At 42.8% G+C, this 22,165-nt stretch overlaps 1 protein-coding gene across 1 annotated transcript; it reads right to left on the reverse strand.

Annotated features, from left to right (window-relative positions):
- Positions 1-256: 256 nt before the first annotated feature.
- Positions 257-21,917, reverse strand: LOC123444181. The gene is made up of 27 exons (XM_045120816.1): positions 21,530-21,917; positions 20,219-20,378; positions 19,204-19,296; positions 18,739-18,841; positions 18,489-18,651; positions 17,783-17,957; positions 16,733-16,852; positions 16,035-16,622; positions 15,376-15,963; positions 15,104-15,172; positions 14,664-14,777; positions 14,332-14,574; positions 13,922-13,969; positions 13,697-13,837; positions 11,843-12,010; positions 11,702-11,764; positions 11,500-11,610; positions 11,328-11,411; positions 11,182-11,229; positions 10,429-10,503; positions 9,493-9,588; positions 9,108-9,188; positions 8,959-9,030; positions 3,299-3,343; positions 2,563-2,646; positions 2,368-2,471; positions 257-1,112 (listed from the first exon to the last, which is right to left on the reverse strand). Exons 1-27 carry the CDS (start codon positions 21,652-21,654, stop codon positions 992-994), a joined length of 3,882 nt encoding a protein of 1,293 aa, XP_044976751.1. The 5' UTR covers positions 21,655-21,917; the 3' UTR covers positions 257-991.
- Between the last annotated feature and the right edge of the window lie 248 nt (positions 21,918-22,165).

A 22,165-nucleotide genomic window follows, 5' to 3' on the forward strand; every position in this document is an offset into this window, starting at 1 on the left:
GCCGGCAGGGACGACAGTGGCGAGCGAGGTAGGGGAGCTAGGCTAGGAGGTGGAGGCGGAGCAGGGAGCAGAGCCAAAAAATATTCATTAATGCAATTAAAGTTAATAAAATGAAGCTCGATATACCAGGCTCTGCATATTTATGCATTTATGCTTTCTGGTGGATTAAAGTCAAGAAAGAACTAAATGGTTTTGTTAATGGTCTATTATTTGTCTCACCGGATGGCATTTCTACCAATCTACATACAAAGTAGAATAAGTAAATCTACATTCTAAAATATGTTTATATACATTTGTATATAGTCCGTAGTAGAATCGTCCGTAGTAGAATCTCTACAAAGACTTATATTTAGTATGTCTATATACATTTGTATGTAATCCGTAGTAGAATCTCTACAAAGACTTATATTTAGGAAAGAAGGAAGTATCAAAGAAGACATCTACTACAACAAAAGGCTTGATTAAATATGACAGTAAATATTCTTGCTAACTAAATCAATCGATAATATACAATATTACAATACACAGACAGACTGTTAGGACAGCAGCAATGGTTAGGGTCAGTCAGTCAATTGTGGGCTCCCTGCAAAAGAATGCTGCTGCAAATAACCAAGAATCCTCATTGGAGGAAGGCATGCCTGATCAAATAATATCCCTCGTCATTTGTAAATCATTAGGTCTGCCCTTTGCTAGCCACATAAGCCTCCAGCCTGCAATTGGAACTACCTTTTTCCACAAGGATACAGCTAATATACACAAACATGATAGACCACCCTCTAATCAACCACATTCCAAGCATTCGACCCAGACCACCCTTTAATGGTAACCACGAGAGACTGTTGAATCGCTGCTGGGCATTAACTGCAGACGCATCAAAGGGCACTGCCGTCTTCATTTGTGTCATTCCACGCCCATATATCTCCGAATGTCCATCTGTGATGAACAAGGCGCTACTGCACCTGATCGGCGCTACAACTTCCAGCATCACATTTCACATTATGTTTGCACCAGGAAGAGAGGAAGTCGTGTCTGCTGTTTGTAATGCAGCAGGTGCAAATGGCATTGGTGCCTGCTGTGGTTCGTTAACAAAGCCCAAAATATTCAAAGTATGTCTGCCATGAAGAAATCATCAAACAAGACACATTAGAAATTGGAGAAACTGAATGTCCACGGATATTTTGGGAGTTTTGGAAAACATCATCTATTTTGACAAGATTCTAACATGAGCTTAATACAACTGAGGGGTATAAAACTCTTAAGCAACTAATAGACAGAACAAACATGGCACTCTAAAGAAAGGTAATTACTCTTTCTTGGTTTAGAATTTCACCACAATATGGATGTAAAAACTAGCAGGTCGCTGCAACTGTATTCTTGAGCAATAAAGGTCTCTGTCAGTTCGAGCTTCGAGAGTAGTGGAGGGGGGAGGGGGGGCAAGAAATTGCTGGAGAGATGACGATGAGACAGGCATGAAAGAAACCTTGAAACCCATGATGGTGAGTTGAGTGGGCGGTTAAATGGCTACGAAGAGGGTTGTGTTCAGATCTAAATCAGATGCTTTGGAAGGATGGAGGCTGGAGAGGAAGGATGGAGGCTGGAGAGGAAGAAGTCATGCCAGGCTGAGGGAGGCTTGTGGAAGAGGATTCGACATCAGCGCTAGCACCGGGAAACCAATATTAGACAGAAAGAGATTCTAAGTCCCCCCTGGTCTCCCCCTCTCGCCATCTGCTTTGGGATGCATATTTAATGCACCTTTGCAAGACATCCTAGCATCCGCCCCATCTCCTGCAACGCCATACATGACACAGCAAGAAACCATATGCTAGCAAGCTGAGGCCAGACCCACTGCAACCAGAGTCACGCGCCTTATCACTTCGGTACCTAAGGCTGTTAACTTGGTGCTTGAGCCACATAAAAACTCCATATAGCATAACAAATTAACAGTACATCACAAACTCCAAAAAGGATAGCCAGGAGATTTACTTGTGGAAGTCCAGAATATAACTCAATTTTACCAAGGCTACAAATTCCACACAAAGCACCATTGAAGTACCAAGCCCGAGCAAGCTAAAACTATTTAGAAGCCCTAATTATCTATTAGCAGCAACCCAAATGTTTGCCAGTGCAGCAATTTACTACAACAGTGATAAGATGTACTCCCTCCGTCCCATAATATAAGAGTATTTTTGACACTACACTAGTGTCAAAAACGCTCTTAAATTATGGGACGGAGGGAGTAGTTCATAGATGGCTGCTAGTTTTAGAAAATCAGTCTTTAATGCACCTAGATGCAAGATTAATTATTCTGTGCTCAAGTTAACAAGAGTTCCAGAATTCGAGTGAGCTGTTAAGGTCAACGGGAAGTACCTGGGCAACTTGTTGTGATAGTTCTGCCGATTAACAAAGGAAGAAAGATGTGGTCGAAGATTCGGATACTTATTCAATGCAACTTCAAGCTGCGGTGGAGGTAACTGCATGTAGCATTGTGACATCATATCAGTAAAAATACACACACATATACCCAGGAATATATTCAGTAACATCATAGAGAAATACTAATACCTGTAATAAAACATCAAAAGAGCGTGGCTGAGTCTGGTATGCCAATTTCAAGAACCCAACCCACAGCTTTGGCATTTTCCAGATCTGCATCAAAAGTTAAAAACTGATTAACAAAACTTCGTCTCACAATTTCTAAGCAAAATAAACACTCAAATTGTTTAACATGGGCATGTTCCAGAGATCATTAATCTGTTGAATACAACAAAATTGATGTACATTAGTCACAGATGATTATATTTCTTAACATTTAAACAGACTCTAAAGCATAACTTTGACCGCTAATTCCATTGTAATATGTTTATAAGGGAAGGCACACTTTTCAACCCGAATCTCAAGTTTCAATCCTGATCTCCAAAAAATGTCTTGTTTGAAAATTAGACTCTTGTAAGAGTTCAGGGCTGCAATTTGCACTTTTCTGTTTATGACAAAATTGTGATAGGATTTTTATATATCATTTCATGTGTTCAGCGTTGACACACGTCATAAAACATTTTTTCTTTTGTTGCAAGATGAAATATTGAAACAAGAAAAGGCCAAACTAAAACCTTCGGCTAGAACACCCATATTGAAACATGAAATCAGGGTAGCTTGTTCATACAAGATAAAGCATATTCTGTTACAATTAACTATCTGATTATTGAAGCAAATATTATTATGATTCAACAGGGGTCACATATGGTCGATCAATGAACCAGGCAAGTAGAGTCAAATAGTGTAACTTAAGAAATTCACAAACCTGCTTATTGACAAGCCTGGAAAGTAATCCCATGACAAAATCAACCTGATGAAATAAAGCATGATCAAATCACAGAAAATTAATATCATACAAACTTCAATGTTGCCTTTGTTAGGAATAAGCAACTTGTATTATCATGAGGCCATAGGCCGATATATATACATGTACAGGTGATGGACTATATGCAGGAAAACCCCTTATATATTGGGATAAATACAAAAGGGTACATGACTTGTATTATAACTCTAACACCCCCCCTCAAACTCATGGTGGATGAACAACACTGAGTTTGGAGAGATAAAAGCCATGTTGTGCTCTAGTCTGGGCCTTCGTCAGGAAATCTGCCAACTGTAACTCAGAAGGCACATACTGAAGAGCAACAACCTGATCCTGCACAGCAGCGCGCACATAGAAAGCATCAACACCAATATGCTTGGTGAGCTCATGCTTCACAGGATCTCGCGCAATGCTAATAGCACCTGTACTATCAGATAAGAGCAGAGTCGGTGTAGTGACAGAAACACCAAAATCCTGAAGTAACCACCGTAACCAAGTCACCTCTGCCGTCAAAAGAGCCATCGCTCGCAACTCAGCCTCTGCACTCGAACGGGAAACTGCAATCTGTTTCTTCGTCTTCCAGGCAATGAGAGAACCACCAAGAAAAACACAGTAAGCAGAAAGTGAACGACGATCTGAAGGATCACTAGCCCACGTAGCATCCGAATAGGCCTGTAGCTGTAAAGAACTGGAGCGAGGAAAGAATAAACGGTGAGAGATTGTGCCCCGAAGATATCGGAGAACACGGAGGAGATGACTATAGTGAACCGACGTGGGAGTAGAGACAAACTGACTCAGAATATGAACCGGATAAGAAATATCCGGACGAGTGACAGCTAGATAAACAAGACTGCCAACAAGATGACGATAGCGCGTCGGGTCAGGCAGGGGATCACCATCAGTAGCAGAGAGATGAACATTGAGCTCCATAGGAGTCTCAACAATGCGCTCATCAGTAAGAGCAGCACGAGCAAGAAGATCCTGGATATACTTTTCCTGGGATATAAAAAAGCCATCAGAGGTAGATGAGACTTCAATCCCAAGAAAGTAGCGAAGAGGTCCAAGATCAGACATAAGGAACTGCTCACTAAGACGAGCCTTGACAAAGGCAGTATACTCAGGGTCATCCCCAGTGATGACCATGTCATCAACATAAAGAAGAAGAAGAGTCCGACCACGAGGAGAAAGGTGAATAAACAATGCTGGATCATGAACACTGGGTGAAAAACCAGCGGCAGTCACCACAGATGCAAAACCAGGCTCGGGGGGCTTGCTTAAGGCCATAGAGAGAGCGACGAAGACGGCATACCATGCCATCAGGAACAGAATACCCAGGTGGAGGCTGCATGTACACCTCCTCACGCAGCTCACCATTAAGAAAAGCATTTTCTTAACATCAAGCTGAGAGATAGACCAGTGGCATGTAGAGGCCACGGCAAGAAGTGTACAAACAGTGGTCATATGAGCCACAGGAGCAAAAGTCTCGTCATAATCACGACCATGCTCCTGCTGAAAACCACGAGCCACAAGACGAGCTTTGTGACGCTCAAGAGAACCATCGGAGCGAGTCTTTACCTTGTAGACCCACTTACAAGTGATGGGACGGACTCCAGGAGGAAGGGAAACAAGATCCCACGTACCTGTGCGTTCAAGAGCAGCAATCTCCTCAGCCATCGCAAACTGCCATTCAGGATGAACAACAGCCTGATGATAAGTAGTCGGCTCAAGAACAGCAGCTCCAGCGGTGGAAAATCCTAAGCGATCAACAGGCGGACGAGGACGAGAACGCAAGCCATAAGTAGGCTGAGACGAGGATGACGGCACATCCAGAGAGGCATCCACAGAACGTGAACGTCGAGTGTAACACTGAGGAAAAGATGGAACAATGGAAGGAGGAATCGCTAAAGTAGAATCGGAGGGTGGCGACGAAGAAGTTACCGGAGATGAAGGTGTAGAATCCGGTGACATGCTAGACAAGGAGACCGTGGAAGATGGTGGCGACAAATCGACTGCTGGTGGAGAAGAAGAGGGAGCGGAATGAGTAGGCAAAGGCTCGACAAGTGTGATAGGCGTGTCAGGAAAAGTGAGAAAAGAGATATCCTCCACTGAAAAAGTCGAGGAAGATGAGCGTGGGTAGAAGGGACGAGACTCATCAAAAGTCACATCCCGAGAGATACGTATCCGACGACCGAGAGGATCCCAACAACGATAGCCCTTATGCTCATCACTATAGCCTAAGAAGACACACTCAACAGACTGAGCGGTGAGTTTGGTGCGTTCGCGGGGGGCAAGAAGAACATAGCAAACACAACCAAACAAGCGAAGCGTCGAATAATCGGGAGACCGATCAAAAAGACACTCGAAAGGAACACCACCCTGTAGAGCAGCGGAAGGCTGGAAATTGATGAGATAGGTGGAGGTGGAGACGGCCTCAGCCCAAAAATGAGGCGGGAGAGAGGCAGCAATCATTAATGCACGAGCCGTCTCAAGAAGATGACGATGCTTGCGCTCAGCCACGCCATTCTGAGCATGAGCACCAGGACAAGAGAATTGAGAGAGAGTCCCGTGCTCAGCAAGAACACCACGCAACATCTTAGAGATATACTCGCCAGCGGAGTCAGCACGAAACACACGAATGGGAGAAGAGAACTGAGTATGAACCATGGCAGCAAAACGCTTATAAATGGACAACACCTCACTACGAGAAGTCATGAAATAAAGCCATGTGTAACGAGAGAAGTCATCGATGAAAATAATATAGTATTTATGACCCCCTTTCGAAGCGAAGGGAGCCGGACCCCATACATCGGAATGGACTAAATCAAAAGGACGCTTAGACACTGACTCACTATGTGGATATGGTAACTGAATCTGCTTGCCAAGACGACAACCCTGACACTCTAAGGAGGCATCTCCTGAGACAGACCCCAGAAGACCTCGACAAACAAGAACCACACAGATGACCAAGTCGATGATGCCACTGCTGGAAAGAACCAGTAGCCGAGGCGACCAAAGCGGAAGAACTGGCGAGAGAATGGTCAGCGGAAGGAACATGAAGCCAGTCCAACTCCCAAAGACCCTCAGAATCACGGCGGCGAGGACCAGCCCCAACCAGAGTGTGCGTGCGACGGTCCTGAACAGAACAAGAGTCAAGATCAAGAATGACACGACAACCAGAATCAGCAAGTTGACCAGCGGAAAACAAATTCATATTAAGTCGAGGAACATGAGCAACATCAGGAACAGAATAAGGAGTGGTAAGAGTGCCTCTACTAACGACAGGAAGGGGAGTACCATCAGCAGTGAGGACATGAACAGGAGAATCAAGCGAACGAAGAGAGGACAGAGTGGAAGAATTAGAAGTCATATGAAAGGAAGCTCCAGAGTCCAGAACCCATGGGGATGTACCTGACTGTGTAGAAGGTGGTTGCTCAGTGCGGGAAGCCTCAGTCACAGAACCAGCAGTGCCCGTTGAGGAAGAACCTGAAGCAGCGAGCAGACGCTTAAGTCTCAGAATATCCTGCTCAGTCAAAGCGATGGCTGAAGCTGTCGAGGTAGATGACGAAGTCGCTGTAGATGGTGACCGCGCCTTGCGCAAGTGTTTCTTCTTCGTGTAGCAGTTCGGCTCAATATGACCATCATTGTTGCAGTAGTTACAATGTGGTCGGGGGCGACCTGAGCCGCCAGAAGGAGTGGGCAAGAGCGGCGGAGCACTCGAGCGAGAAGGGGTCGGTGCAGCAGGTAGCGTAGAAAAAGTCCGAGCAGCGAGCACCGAGGGAACCTCCAGCAAACCAGCACCACGTAAGCGAGTCTCCTCAGCACGAATCTCAGAAAGCGCCTCCATGAGAGAAATACGGCCACGAGCAAACAACTGAGCACGCCGGGGCTCAAACTCCTTACGGAGCCGAGACAGGAACTCGTAGACGCGATGAAACTCCAAGTCGGCCTGGACAGCCTGGCAACAGGGGCAAGTACGACAACCAGCACTGCGGAGAGAATCAAGTTGGCGCCAGATAACAAAACTCTGTGCATAGAAGTCATCAACAGTAGAGTCACCCTGCTGAAGAGCATGCTCCTGACGGACCACAGAGAGGTATAAGGCATCACCAGAGGGCTCATAGCGCTGACGAAGGCGGGTCCACATCTCAAATACAGTAGGAAGGCCCAGAAACTCAGAAGCAAACTGAGGCAGGACACTAGCAGTGAGAACAGCGGCAGCACGAGCATCATCATCAAGCCACTGGGTATAAACGGACAGAGCACCATGATACAGCTGAAGAGCCTCCTCATAAGCCAAAACCTTCTCATCATAAGCACTCACAGCGGCCTCATCAGCAAGCTTAGTCGCATCCGTTGCGGCCTGAGAAGCATCCGCAGGAAGAGCCGGTGGGGTCGGCGGAGTGGGAGCCACGGGAGGAACCGGGCATGGCGGACAACAGACTTCGCCAGAAAGAAAGCCCCATAGGCGGATGCCACGCATGTGAATGCGCATGAAACCAATGAACTCGGTGTAATTAGTGCCATCAAAGATCACCGGACAACGAGGAACAGCAACATAGCCGAATGAAGCAGACAATTTTTATTTTTATTTTTTTAGAACCAGAGAGCCGAATCCAATCGAGATCAGGGCGGCGGCTGGCGGGCGCTGCAACGGGAGAACGAGAGCAGCGCTGGATCTGGCGAAATCAGCAGCAGGTGGGAGCGGTTGACTTCACCGAACCGGGCTGGGATCCAGCAGCAGGTCTGGAGCGGTGGGATCCAGCAACAGGTCTAGAGGCGGTTGGTGGAGCGGGGCAGGAAGGGGTCCCGCGCGAGTCTGGCCGCTGGAGCCTGCCGCGGAGCGGGAAGGAGTCCCGCGCGAGAGAGCCGCTGGGGCCTGTCGCGGGACTCGAGCCGCCTGGGCCTGCCGCGGGACTGGAGCCGCCTGGGCCTGCCGCCTAGAGCCTGCCGCGCGAGTCTGGAGCCGCCTGGACTGGGAACCGCCGCGAGTTTTAGAGCGGGGACCAGATCGAGGCTGCAGCGGGGAGAGATTGAGGCGGCAGGGAAGAAGGGACGGGATCGGCGGCGGCTGTGCGAGGGATTAGATCGGGAGGAGCACGAGTTGCGCGTGCTAAGAAAACCTAGGCTCTAATACCATGTTAGGAATAAGCAACTTGTATTATCATGAGGCCATAGGCCGATATATATACATGTACAGGTGATGGACTATATGCAGGAAAACCCCTTATATATTGGGATAAATACAAAAGGGTACATGACTTGTATTATAACTCTAACAGCCTTGGCCTGAAGAGGTCCATTACAAAGATGGAAAGTGTAAACTGGCAAGAAAGGATGGAAAGTGTAAACTGGCAAGAAAGGATTGTTTCTATTCTGTGGAACTAAACTATAATCAAATCATTGCACACAACATTAAGAGAAATGTAAGCTGCAAATATATACATCAACTAAGCAAAAAATAATAATAATTTATACTAAATACTGCAAAGATTGAGAAGTGGCAGTATGAAGGTGGTATAGGCAAGTAAAAGTTCTAATTTCTACCAGTTACAATCGGATATTATTCACTGCGTCTAAATAAATTATCAGAAGCATCAACATACCAAAGCTGGGAAAGCATCAAGTGCTTGAATAACTGTTCTCATAAAAAGAAGAGGAATTGGTACATCGTCGACCTGCATGACAAGGTGAACAACTAAGCAAAAGGAATATACGTGGAAGTACTGCACAGGATAACAGTGGTCATGTATACCAGTTTATTCAGTGCCTTCTCTAGAACTTGCTGAGTAAATACTGTACGCTGCTCAAAGCAAGCAGTACAAGCATCTATGACCTGAAATATGTTCATTTCCATCAGTGATCAATTAAATTGCAGTATAACAAATAAACTAACATTACACCGTCACAGATGCATCTGTATGTATTTGAGTACAAAATCTAGGCATTCACATGATGTTTCCAACCATTTTTGGGACGGAGGGAGTATTTAACTCGAGAATTGAATTGATCTTGTAAAGTCAGAAAGTGAACAAGGTACTCAAAAAGAAGCTTGTCTATTTGTGCACACCGAGAATATGCTCAAGAAATGTTGAATATCATGAGACAGCATGAAAAGAAACAATAGGAAACAAAATTACCTTCTTTAGAGGAACTTTGTCCTTTTCTGGATTAATATCATGAATTGCAATCAGAACTTCAGCAGGGGTTAACGCTGGACCAGTATGAGCAGATCCCTGTCGAAAGCAGCATTAGCCAAAACAAAGGTTGAGAAAACAACACATATCTCACTAAAAACATTTTAAAGAGTGCCCTTTTAATAGGAAATCACATACATGGGTTGTTCCCATGTCAAAAAAATTACAACATCAACAACAGAAAGGCTGTGTTAGCTAAACAGAAACTGTTTCGCAGAAGCTATCACAGAAACATGAAGCAAATTCAACATCGATAAACATGCTCCCAAAATGAATAGGGCATATGTGGTGATGAAGATCAGCACTGTGTATAATGCACCAATCTATTAAAACATTGACTTTGTAAAACTTGTGCATTTGTTTGCTTGCTTTGTGGTTTTCTCGCTTGTTGGTAAGGTTGCTCCACCCTGCATGCTTGTGACAACAAATTGGCTTATAATTTCAAAATGAATAGGGCATATGTGGTGATGAAGATCAGCACTGTGTATAATGCGCCAATCTATTCAAACATTGACTTTGTATAACTTGTGCATTTGTTTGCTTGCTTTGTGGTTTTTCTTGCTTGTTGGTAAGGTTGCTCCACCCTGCATGCTTGTGCATTAAAATTAGGGGAAATTAAGATGAAGCGTATGAGAATTTTAAACAGATTTCATTGCTGTCTGAACTTCAAATTTTGAAATCAAGAGGCAAGATGTATGCAGGCATTCCATATGACAAAAATTATTTACGGTGATTCCAAGATCAATTGTGACAGGTGGCAGCTATGCTAGTCACAACATATTCCAAAAAAGGCCTCTACCGAACCAACTTTTATGAAATGTCATCATATCCAAATGCAATACCCACTAGTGGAGTGGCTAATAAGCAAAGATGAAAAACCTGCAATATCCGAGCAAGTGCATCTTGGAACCTGTCAGGTGGGAGATCAACTAGTCTCGGAAATATGGGCAGCACCTGGGACCACAAAAAAACCAAGGCAATCAATAAATATGCTACTAAATGAAAATTAAAAAAAAAATCCATGATCATGAAAAACATAGTGTGGAAGTGCAATGGATACAAAAAAGCATGTAGATAATAAACTATACTCACAAAAAAAGGACCACCCTACATGGCATCCTCTGAGAATTTCAAAATGACTTTATAACATGCATTTATTACCAGCTGCAAAATAATGTTTCATTCTCGAAACATGTGAAACTCCAAAAAAAATCACTCTCATTTAAAGACGTTCCAAGTATTAAAATAAAATGGACTAAGTGATCACAGTTGGTGCTCCTGAATTAATGTATAGTTTACTGAGTCTGGATGAAGTGTAAAAACTGCATACATATGAACCATTATGACCACAGCGACAAATAATTGCATCTTTTTTTTCCAAAATTAATGTTACGCCTGGAATGTGCTTGTGTGTGCTGATTTTAGGTTATTAGTCTCTAAATACCCAAATTCTGCCTTGTTAATTATATAACGTATCCCAATTAAGTTGCTGCCATGCCGAAGCAATGATTGGTCCAGATTGTGCAGAACATACAAGTTCTTACAAATCTTAGCATGCCAGTGCCGCATTTCTGCTTCTGAGCTAGTAAAGATCTAGACATCATAATACATATAAAAAAACAGAATCAATACCTCTTCCTTCGGAAATGAGGATAGCAATGGAATGAGAATAGATGCATCCTGCCAGAGAAAAATACAAAATTCAGCGCTGCTCTACCAAAAGGGCACAAACCAGAGTTTTGGAGGTAGTACGCAATGGAAGCAAAAGGTATACAGACCTTCAGCTTGGTCTCATACAGATGTTTAACAGCCACGACCAGGTTGGCTGAAGGATTTGATTCTTCGGTCAGTGTTTGCAGTATCTTTGAGAATAGAATGAAGGAAAACGCATAATCAACTTTTATGTTTCACAATAATGTACAAAGAGAAGTCAGAGATAAATTGTAATACCATAGTAACAAGTTCTTCACTGCCATCGGGTGGATTATGAATAATGTCCAGCATCTCAGGACATGATGATCCCAGATTTCTTACAAGAGTGGGCATATGCCAATGGATACACTGCACAATTTTGTACCAAAATGTGCGGCAAGTAATTCAGTAGTCAATTTTTCAATACTTTAAACTTCACAACACAAGTTAAAAGTAAGACCTGCTTAACAACTTTTGGAGACCCTCCATAAACATTGAACAGCTGTTGAAGTAGAGTGGGTCTCTGGAACAAGGCAAAAAGATTTTAGTACCTCCCCAGACAAAATACACAAGACGCAATAAAGTATGCTCATGAGGATACCTTTGTGCAAAGTGCAAAAAATAATGAAGTGTGGCGTTTGGCCTCGGATACCGATATTACTGATTGTTTAGGTGAAACCAGAGAGGTCATAGTAGATCCACTTTCAGAAGGTCCAGCATCCGAAATCTGGGAACCACTAACTGAAGCTTCCTGGCTGCTTACTTCAACCTGTTACATAAAAGCCATATACTATTCAAACATTCAGCCAAAATACAGTGCATAGATCATATAAGACACTGTATCGCCCTCTGGAGAAGATGAGGGGGGTGTTACCTACCAAACTCGTCACATCTAGTTGTGGCCAAGTGTGAGAACTGAGAAGCCATACACTAACCGAAAAGCTCAAGCTGATGAGTAAAGGTGAGCAATGCACTTCTACTTCAACACTCACCCTCAAGTGTGGCTACCTCGGACCTAAACGTGGACCGAAGTGGACTGCAATTGCATGCACCAGCCAATTCACCCAGAAGCTCAAGCTGATGGGGAAAGGTAGGCAATGCACTTATAAGAGCATCTCTAGCAGACCCCGTAAACTAGTCAAACCCGTAAAAAACGAGGTGTTTACAGTTTCGGTCGAAAAAACGGCGCGGAGCAGATCCCGTAAAACTTGTTCGACCCTTACACTTTTTAAGGGGCACGGTAAATCCATCCGCGAAAACCTTATATGAACAGTTTCGAAGGCAATATACAGTTCAACCTGTAAACTGGTCAAACCTCATCGGAGCGGACGCACCGCCGCGGAACTGGCCGAAATGTACCTGGAACTCACCGGAATCCGTCGCCGCACGTCGGAAGAAGCCCCTGCACGCCGGAATTTGCCGCCGCAGGCCCGAATTGCGGCCGGTTCGGCCTCCATCACCGAGGCGAGGCCAACCATGGGCAGGGCGGAGCAGTCCACCGGCGGCCCGAATCAAGGCAGGGTGGCACCGAAGAAGAGCGAGGCAAGGGTGGGGGAGCTCGCGCGGCCACGTCGGGGAACGCGCGTGCGGCGGCGGGCAGTGCCGGGCTCAAATAGAGGACGGGCGGGTACGCCAGGGAACGCACGGTCGGGGCGGGTGGCGTAGGGCTCCTCCATTGCATGCGTGGCCCGGGACGGGCGGCGCTAGAACGAGGCAGGGGTGAGAGGCAGGCGGCGCCGGTGCGAGCCGGGCTGCCAGGGCGAGGCATGCCGTGGCCGGAGACGATTCGCCGGGACGGAAGGAAAAAAGAAAAAAATGAGCTATAGTGGAATACAGTTTCATTTACGGGGTCTGCTCTGTCCGGGACAATTTTGTACCGTAAAAACGGTTTACAATGCCCCTTATACGTTTTTAAGGGTCGACTTTTACAGGGTCTGCTAGAGATGCTCTAACAACACACAGTTCAGCTAGTCAGGCATACCACAACAAATTATTCATGTTGCTTTATCAACATGCAGCATTTTGGATGGAAAAGTATAAGGCATATCCATACAGTCTCGCCAAACTTGGCAAATCAAGGAACACTGCCATGGTATTTCCTCTGGAGCACCTAGCCAATTAGGCAGTGATAAGATGGATGATGCCATGACCTTCATGCATATAAAAGAACTGCAGTTCTGACAGAAGAAGCTAAATGGATAAAACCCTAACCCATATTTCTTGCTATCGGATTCAGTAACCAAACACGTCGGATAATCAGCATCTATTTTTTCATTCCTATGGGAGAAGATGAGTGCGTGCTAGAGTACTCAATACTACTCCCTACGATCCATATTAATTTTCTCTCAAACGGATGTATCTAGCACTCAAATACGTCTACATACATCCATTTGAGCAACAAGTAACATGGATCAGAGGGAGTAACTATAACAAGGATCCCAATCAACAAGATTACCTCTGATGTAGATTCTTTTGAGGTTGTGAGGTTAACATCTGTCTCCACACCATGCTTATTAGCAATTGCCAGAAGACTGTCCGTGGCAAACTGCTCAACTTTTTCTGATGCATATGTTAGATCATAGAGTTTTTTCGCAACCTGAGAAATATAAATGTATCAGCATTATGGAGCACAGTATTATATAAAAAAACAAAGTAACAGTTAGTGGATGCTGCTGCCTACCAATCTAACCGCCTTTCCTCTGACTTCATCTTGAGAGTGAATAGCACACTGCAAATTCATAACAATAAGTGAGGCATAGTTCAAGATGATAAATAATGTGACACCAGCAGCATCAAAACATGTCATTATTGTGAACTCAGATTTATAGTGTCATGAATCAAAGTTATGCTAACATAGTAATTAAATCATGAAATATTGAATGCTTGATCTTAGAATACATACGGTTATTACATAGTTATAATGGCCAAATAACTTAGTGAACTCTGGCACCAGAATAGCAAAGCCACGAATAACACAAGCAGCCCTTTTGACTCAAAAAATCAATATTTTCTTTATTTATTATACTAATTCACAGAAATTATAATTTTGTAAATGCCAGTCATACCAGTTGAAAAGGGAACATTACAAACCTTCAGAACAATATCCAAGCAAGCTTGCCGCAGTGGAGGCCGCACTAAAATAAGACTCCATACTGTTCCCAGGCCTTGAGTGACACGGTCACCCTCATTGTCCTTTGTTTGTTGGTTGTTGCCTTGTGACATGCAAAGACCCTCAAGGAATCTAAACAGAGACTCAGGCAAACATGGGGCATCACATAGAAGTTTACTGAAAGATTTATCTGAAGCAGGTAGCGAGTCAATCAACGACCTTGCCTGAGTACAAATGGAAAAAATTGGCATGTAAGTTCACCTTTTAGCTGGAAGACAATGAACGGATGTCTAAATAGCATCTGCTAACTTACAAGTGATATAAAGAATTTCTCGTAATGTTCGGAAGTAGATATAGAACTTTCTGGTGCATCAGCAACATTGGCACAGTACAGCTGATACAGCACATGCATAGCCAGTTCGTGCCCCTGGGAGAAATACATGCTACAGAAGTGAGAATCATGCATAAATTACTACTTAATATACAGCATGATAGATTATGATGAGTTGATGACTCATGTTCTGTTTGAGAAATGGGAATTATAATCACAAAATACACAAGCCAAACCAGCTCAAATACAACACAATGTGTTCAAGATCAGCTTATATTGTGTAAAAGCTTGATTTACCAGCATAATCACAACCTGAAGCAAACTTGAAGTAGCACAAGCTCAGGACAGGTGGGCACAACAACTGTATGCAAGCTGAAGGCAACACAGAATAAATAAAGATATAGAGCACCACGATAAAGTACCTTCTGGTCATGATAATGGAAGATAATGTGATTCTGAATCAAAACCATAATATTATCATCAGCAGTACTCTGTCAAGTTACAGATGATGAAAATCAGAAAATATAACTTCTGGCAGAACGAGCATATAAATTATAATATTAACACCGGTAATCTGTAAGAACTCTAGCAAAGTAAACTACAAACTGGAAGTGTTACGCATTTGGCCTACGGAAAATGAGTTTGGGAACAAATAAATAGGGCCACAGGTATTATTATAATACCAAATGAATACCTGAGCAACCAAATGAGCAAGCAAGGAAAATCTTGTATTGAGGCTATTTTTCTTGTAATCATCAATTATCCGCCTAACAGCTAATATGTGCAATGAGATTTTCTCACTGTCAATTAATTCCAAATGAGATGGAAGAAGAGGCAACTCATGATTAGTATCCTCTGGTGTAGATGTCTTGGAGACTGGTGAAAAAGGATCGACATCGAAATCCATACTATCATATCCATTGTTTGAAATAGCTTCTGGTGTCAAGGGATTGTTCATCTCTTCATTGACATCAGAAGAAGGAAATTCGGCTTCCACCGGTGGGTGCACTTCAAAATTTGTCCCTAGTTCCGTGGCATCATCCAACAACTCGGATCTCCCTTTGTCCATTGCCTGATGAGGCTTTGAAGATGGATGTTCCTCAACTTCAATTTTTGGTGGGTCTCCTGAATAATCTGCACATTTTTCAATCTTCCCGGGAAGAGGAGAAGGTGTATTTGACAAAGAATTTGTCTGGTGCACACTGGTCATTTCCACCGTCATCTGTATGAGACTAGTAGCAGCAGGTGCAACTGTTCGCCGTGGATCAAGGCGACGAGGATCCTGCAACACATACATTTTCACAATAGGAACTTCTGTGACTTCATAAAATTTGAAGTAAAGATAGATCGTACTCTTCTTGGGTCACGCTTTGAATCAGAAACACCAGGCATGACAAGGACCTCAGGTGGTGAAATGCCTGTTCCATCTGCCGATGGTACTGATTGTGCCGTAAAGGGCAAAGAGTGCAGATTGCCTGGTAAGTTCTCTGGTAAGGGATTGGAGGGGGGTTGCAAATTTGGTTGAGGGACACTCTTATTTCTAGCTAATGGAAATGGTGCTTCAGGTAGATGCTTCATTGTTTCAATTACAATGTCTGCCATGACATCTGACTCTACTGATGAGATGAGAATACCAAGGGATTCAGCTCCTCTTTCCCCTTCAGCAAGTAAAGCACCTATCATTTCAATCATCTTCTCAACAGGAGATACATCAGTGCTCAAGAGAGATGGGTCAGAGGAATGACCCATATTGGCGTCATTTTCAATCTGCATGTCAGAATAATCAGGTATTCCCTGAACTAGCTGATTCGAAGCTGCAGAGCTCTCAAATCTTGCTCTTTTAGCTATGCCCTCGGCCATAGCTAGAGTGTCACTTGATCTGCCAGCAGGATTCTTTCGATTCACATCGCCATATGACATCTCCCACGTCGGATGCTCGTCCTATTAATATGAGAACAAAATAAAACTCATCGGAAGAAGCCTATAATAAACTTTAAAAGAAGACGTGCCAAATCAATCAATACCAACAACATAATCATTCAGATATATACCTTGTTAGTACGACAAGCGCGCTCTATATTTCTAGACATCTTCTCTGCCTGCCTAATAACTTGTTCTGTTGCTTCACCTGGGCTCAGAGCTCGAAGGCGCTTTACTAGAACGTCCTTGGACTGTCCAGAGAAAAAATGGCTATGGTTAACTTCAGAAGTAATATAAAAAAAACAAAAAAAACAATTCCGGAACGAATTAAGTTCAGCAAAAATATTAAGAAAACAATATATGGTAAACATATATGTACAAATCCTACACAAATATGAGGAGTAATTAAGGGAAACAGTGGCAAAATAATGTATGAACGCTCCAAAGAAATCAAGGTCCGCCTCAGAAGAGAGCAAATAATATCTAGTCCATCCTATAAACAGATGCAGCGAAGAAGTGACAAGCTACATATGTGTGAATATTAAAATCCAATGAAATGTTATCCAAACTTTTCTAGCGCACGCGTGAGTCATGGGAGCATTATCATTGTTTTTAACAAGTAGGAGCTCGGCAATGATCCATCAAGGAAAATAGGAAGTAATCATGTAATAAACCTAAAGCTAATAAACTTCCAAGTTTTCATAACCAATATTGTCACTGTTCTAGAACCAAAGAAAATACAATCAGTATGTAGCAACCCATATGACAAAGAACGAGCCCCCTAGACATGAAGCAACTACCAATTTTACAAATAGAGCAGATACAGCTCAAACAGTTTAAAAACAAAATACATTGACTGAACATGTCAAGTGTGGCCTTCATGCATACAACATGAGATGGAATGTGCAATGAAAGCATGATTTTTCTCATAAGCAACCATAACAGTTGTACATCCGTTTAGCTGCATCAGATGACTTAATATGAAATGTGTTTGTTCAACTCTGAATAGTTTATCAACACTACCTCAACTAGATCAACAAGTGAAAACTGTAACAATGGCAGTCAGAAAGAAAAAATGCATAACCGTCATAAGTACTTTTGTACTTTAATTTCAAAAAATGATAGAAGAAGACATGGCTAAATAAGGTCTTCAAAAAATGGTAGAGGAAGACATGGCTCACCTCAAGCATTGCCTGGCAAGGACTCCGTAGAAACCCTAAAAAAGCTGTTTTCAGGGAATATTTCAGGCTTGCTGAATGGGCTCCTTTTGAGGTCTCCAAATTAGGGTCAAACCCAAACAACACTGAAAGGGCACGGTCATAGTAAACCGGCCTACTCTTTCCAATAGCTGCAAGACTGACATGTAACCAAGAACTTAAATTTCTGATAGTAACAGATATGGTTATATCACAAAGCACATGTACAGTTATGGAGTGGAAAGAGTAGGACATGAGTAGAGTCGCTAGCCTTAGAATTATGACAATTTCATACAAATTCAGCAATCGGGGTAACATGTGGGTAAGTCGGAAACAATATCAAAAATTGATGACATGAATTAAATAAACTAATTAGCAAACAACATAGCAGATACCATCAAATATTCATCCATAGAGGGAACTGGTGAAAAGAGGGAAGGCTGGTGATGGGGGTGAGACGAACAACTTCTCCATATATAGATCTTCATTATGGAAATATGGGGCGAAAAGAGCAGGACACCACTAAAATGGCTACATCGGTTATGATAATGTTACATGCAAATTCAGAATTCACGACAAACATGTAGTCCAAACATATCAAGGGAGTAGTGAAAAGAGAGAAAGCTGGAGATGGGGGTAAAATGAACAGCTTCCACTTCACTTAGGCAATACAGCTGGTAGAAATACTTACGAATTAATGGTGCCAACTAGGAAGGATCCTCGATGAGCAAAAGCTGATTGCACAATATCCACAAGGATGATGAAAGCCCTGTTTGCATCAGCTTCCAGAACAACGGGATCAAGGCTAGGGTGAAATTTAGCTAATCGGGAAGCATCAAACCTTCGATTCTTTCCTGTTTGTAGAGTGAAGATGTGCTTGGTTAGTTTGAAAGAACATTCACAATATGGCCCATGTAATTGTGATCATGGGTAAATGATACCTTCAATAGGCTGCATCCGGTCACTGTTGGGTTGAGGTGTGAGGCACAAGATCCATGTTTCAATGAACTTTACAGCGAGTAGTTTAGATGCAACAGGAACAGGCTGTTAAATGTCAGAGAAATAATACTATTAGCCAGTAAGTTAACTAGAAATGCAGAAATTACAGCGATGACTATCATTTCAAATGTCATTATTTACGATATTCTCATAAACACCGTGGCACAGTGTAACATAGACATACGGTCAGAGCTCTCCACAAAATCCCATCCGAGGATTTAAACTAAAAGATTGGGACGGTACAATAAAGGCCAGCTACATGCCAACATGAATATGATACACATGATTTACTGATAAATGCATGGTGTGCTAAATACTGATCGCAAATATGACAACACAACAGCAACAGTTTCATGACATTACTGAAATTAAAAAGCTACATCAGCAATGACTACTATTAAACTAACCTCACGCATCATAACACATACTGCATCCTTGAACTGGTTCATCCAAGCCCACATCTCTTCAAGCCAAGCATCAACTCTTCCACACTCGTTGACCTAGATTTTAGCATTCAAGTAAAATAGTGAGTGCTAAGAGTAAGAAGAAGAATAAAGTTATCCTTGCAAGTTACAAACATTTCAGGATCAATAAGTAACAAAAGAGATGCAGACAGGAAACATCTGAAAACTTCAGCAACATACAATCCAAACAAACATTTTTGTTCTCAAAACAAACATAAAATAAGGTAAGGAGGTCACGAGTTTTCTTTGATCTACTCTACCTATAGGTAAATTGCCTCCTTGATCTATAGTAACAGTAAAGTCACCATTCGTAATTAGTTTAGACAAATACATATCAAACCAAACCTAAGACAGTTATATGATGAAGTAGTTAAATTAGTTTATGACTGATGAAAGAAGCTTTGTTTTGTTCTTGATTATATGAAGTTCTGGTGTTTGCAGAAAATTCCATTAGGTTGCAAAACAATTTTTAATACTTCGGTACAAAGTGCATGACTAATATGTAAAGTATCTAATGGATATCATTTTTCCAGAAGTTTCTTTCAGCTTATAGAATCATATATCACGAAGACAAAATATTTACTAATATAAATTTCTTATGGTTTAAGTCAGTGAGTGAAGATGATCATGGATACCACAGGAATGCACTAGTTAATAACGGTTCAACTGGGCAATAACAGACAACACAAAAAAGGCTGCTTCAAGTCTCTAATTGGTTAACGTTTAGGCTGTATTTTCTTTTCATGGAGGTAGTAAGCCCCTCTTTGTACAAAATAATTTTTATGTCAGGTTCTTTTGGCGTAGTTTTCACTCAGTAAATTGTTTACACAATCCCAACAAGCCAAAAGAATTAGGAGAAGCAAATAAGATAACCTCATCAAACAACAGCAACACCACAGCAGGTAGTAGTTACAACAGAGCATTTACTCATTGATAAATATTGTTTTACAAAATAGACCTGAAGTGCCATCTCTTCCAATACAGCAGCAAATAAATTTGTCCCACTAGCTATAGATTGCTTAACAACTGCAGGATCGTCATGTTTCAAAAATGACAGTAAGTTTGGCATCAGCACAACCAAATCCTCTGTTACATTTCTGTCCAGCTCTCTCAGCAATCTGTAAGAAAGAAATAGTTCCATGAGTACCACTAAAATAATTTCATATAAGTAATATTCAGGGACAGAGTTAAGCATTGTATATTCTTTTTGACCACCGGAGAACCATAAAGTGAGGTTCATTATACAATAAAAAACATGAATCAAGAAAAACAAACTATCAGCAAATAATCTATATTGGATGAATTAACGCCTCTATGACCTGGCATAAAAATAATATATCCATCTAAACACAAATGCACCTCATACGACTCCGTTTTGACAAAAAGAATCTCACCGAGGCCCTAAAGACTATTCAAATGAGTGAATGATTATGCGCATATTCCACAACCCTCATCAAGGCCCTATGTGCATATTCCACAACCCTCAATTCTTCCTCTTTATTTACCACTCCAGGGTCTTGTCGACTTGTCCATCAATATAATTACTTGCAAAGAGGAACGACAAACAGCATTGTCCGGCATTGCTCCATTTTGTTATAATATTATTTCGTCAAAGAAAGAGTTGTGATAGCATTCTTATTCATGTGAAACCAAATAAATACTAACATGTTATTGCCAAAATTCAAACGGAGGTATTTCATGTTTGTATTACAGCCAGTTATAGGCTCCAACATGAGAACTACTAAGGCCCAGTTCTTTTGGCCGATTCTCCGAGAATCTTGAGAATCGACCCTTCACCCAGGTTCTCCCAGAATCTTGTATCCCTATGTTTTTTACAATCCTAGCTGTTCACATCCTAACTACTAGATAGGATTGTAAAAAAAATATGGATTCAAGATTCTGGGAGAAACTGGGCGGGGGGTCGATTCTCAAGATTATGGGAGAATCGGACAAAAGAACTGGGCCTAATTCCCTGTAGATTAAGAGACCATCAGCCCTGATAACAAAGACCACAACTTGCTAATGCGCTTGCTCATGAAATTCTCAGAGAAGGACGATGTACCTCCTCTGGGGAGAGCAGAGCTAAGCTCGCATGCATCTACTAGTAAATGCTACGACAACTTTCCCAGCAAGTTGATTTACATGGGCTCTAAGCAAACTAAAAAAAAAAAAGCAAAACCATGAAAATAGCCAACGTAAACCTAAAAAACCATTCATCGCGAATGGGTATTCCATATGACATGTAAGGGGATAGGGCCCCGGTGCTCACCTTAGGGCACGCGACGAATCGAAGCGGGGAGAAGGGGCCTCGCCGCGCTCCTGCGGCGGTGGCGGCGCCTCGGCGGCGCCGCCTCGCGGCTCAGGCCACCGGGCGCCGTCCGCCTCGAATTCCATGGCCCGGGGCGGCCAAAACCCTAGCTACTTGGTGCAGCGCCTTACGGACTGGCCCGTGCCGCGGCGGGCTAGGTCTCGATTTTGAAGTACGGATGAGGAAGCAGCGGCGGTGGTTCCAATGGGATTGGACTAGGGTTTGGGCGGCCGTGGAGAATGAGGCGCGACGGCGGGAGGAGCGCAGCGAGGCCCGGGCCAACGGAGATAGGAGGAGGAGCGCAAGGGGAGCGAGTAGGAAGGGGGCAAGGGAAGCGCCTCCTTGGCTGCACGATTATTGTAGTGCTGGGCTGCGTTTCAGCCGCTGGGGAGGCCGACGGGTGGTCCCCTCCTGCGGTTTCCACGGGACCCACGTGTAAGTTTTTCCAAGGAGGACCATGTGTAAGTTTTTGAATTTTTGTTTAAAAGGACGAGTTACCGGAATCTTTATTTTTAAATAGCTATAACCCATTAGCTATTTTTTTAGACATGTAAATATGTTGTAACACCCTCAAATTTTTTATTTAAATTTTTTATA

The sequence above is a fragment of the Hordeum vulgare genome, chromosome 3H (assembly GCF_904849725.1).
Source record: "Hordeum vulgare subsp. vulgare chromosome 3H, MorexV3_pseudomolecules_assembly, whole genome shotgun sequence".
Lineage (NCBI taxonomy): Eukaryota > Viridiplantae > Streptophyta > Magnoliopsida > Poales > Poaceae > Hordeum > Hordeum vulgare.

Excerpts from the sequence above, each read along its gene's own strand:
- LOC123444181 (XM_045120816.1), bottom strand. The coding sequence starts at position 21,654 with ATGGAATTCGAGGCGGACGGCGCCCGGTGGCCTGAGCCGCGAGGCGGC. Across the intron at positions 18,842-19,203 it reads TATGTGTTATGATGCGTGAG|CCTGTTCCTGTTGCATCTAA; the intron begins GTTAGTTTAATA and ends GACATTTAACAG. Across the intron at positions 9,031-9,107 it reads AGAAGGCACTGAATAAACTG|GTCGACGATGTACCAATTCC; the intron begins GTATACATGACC and ends CTTGTCATGCAG.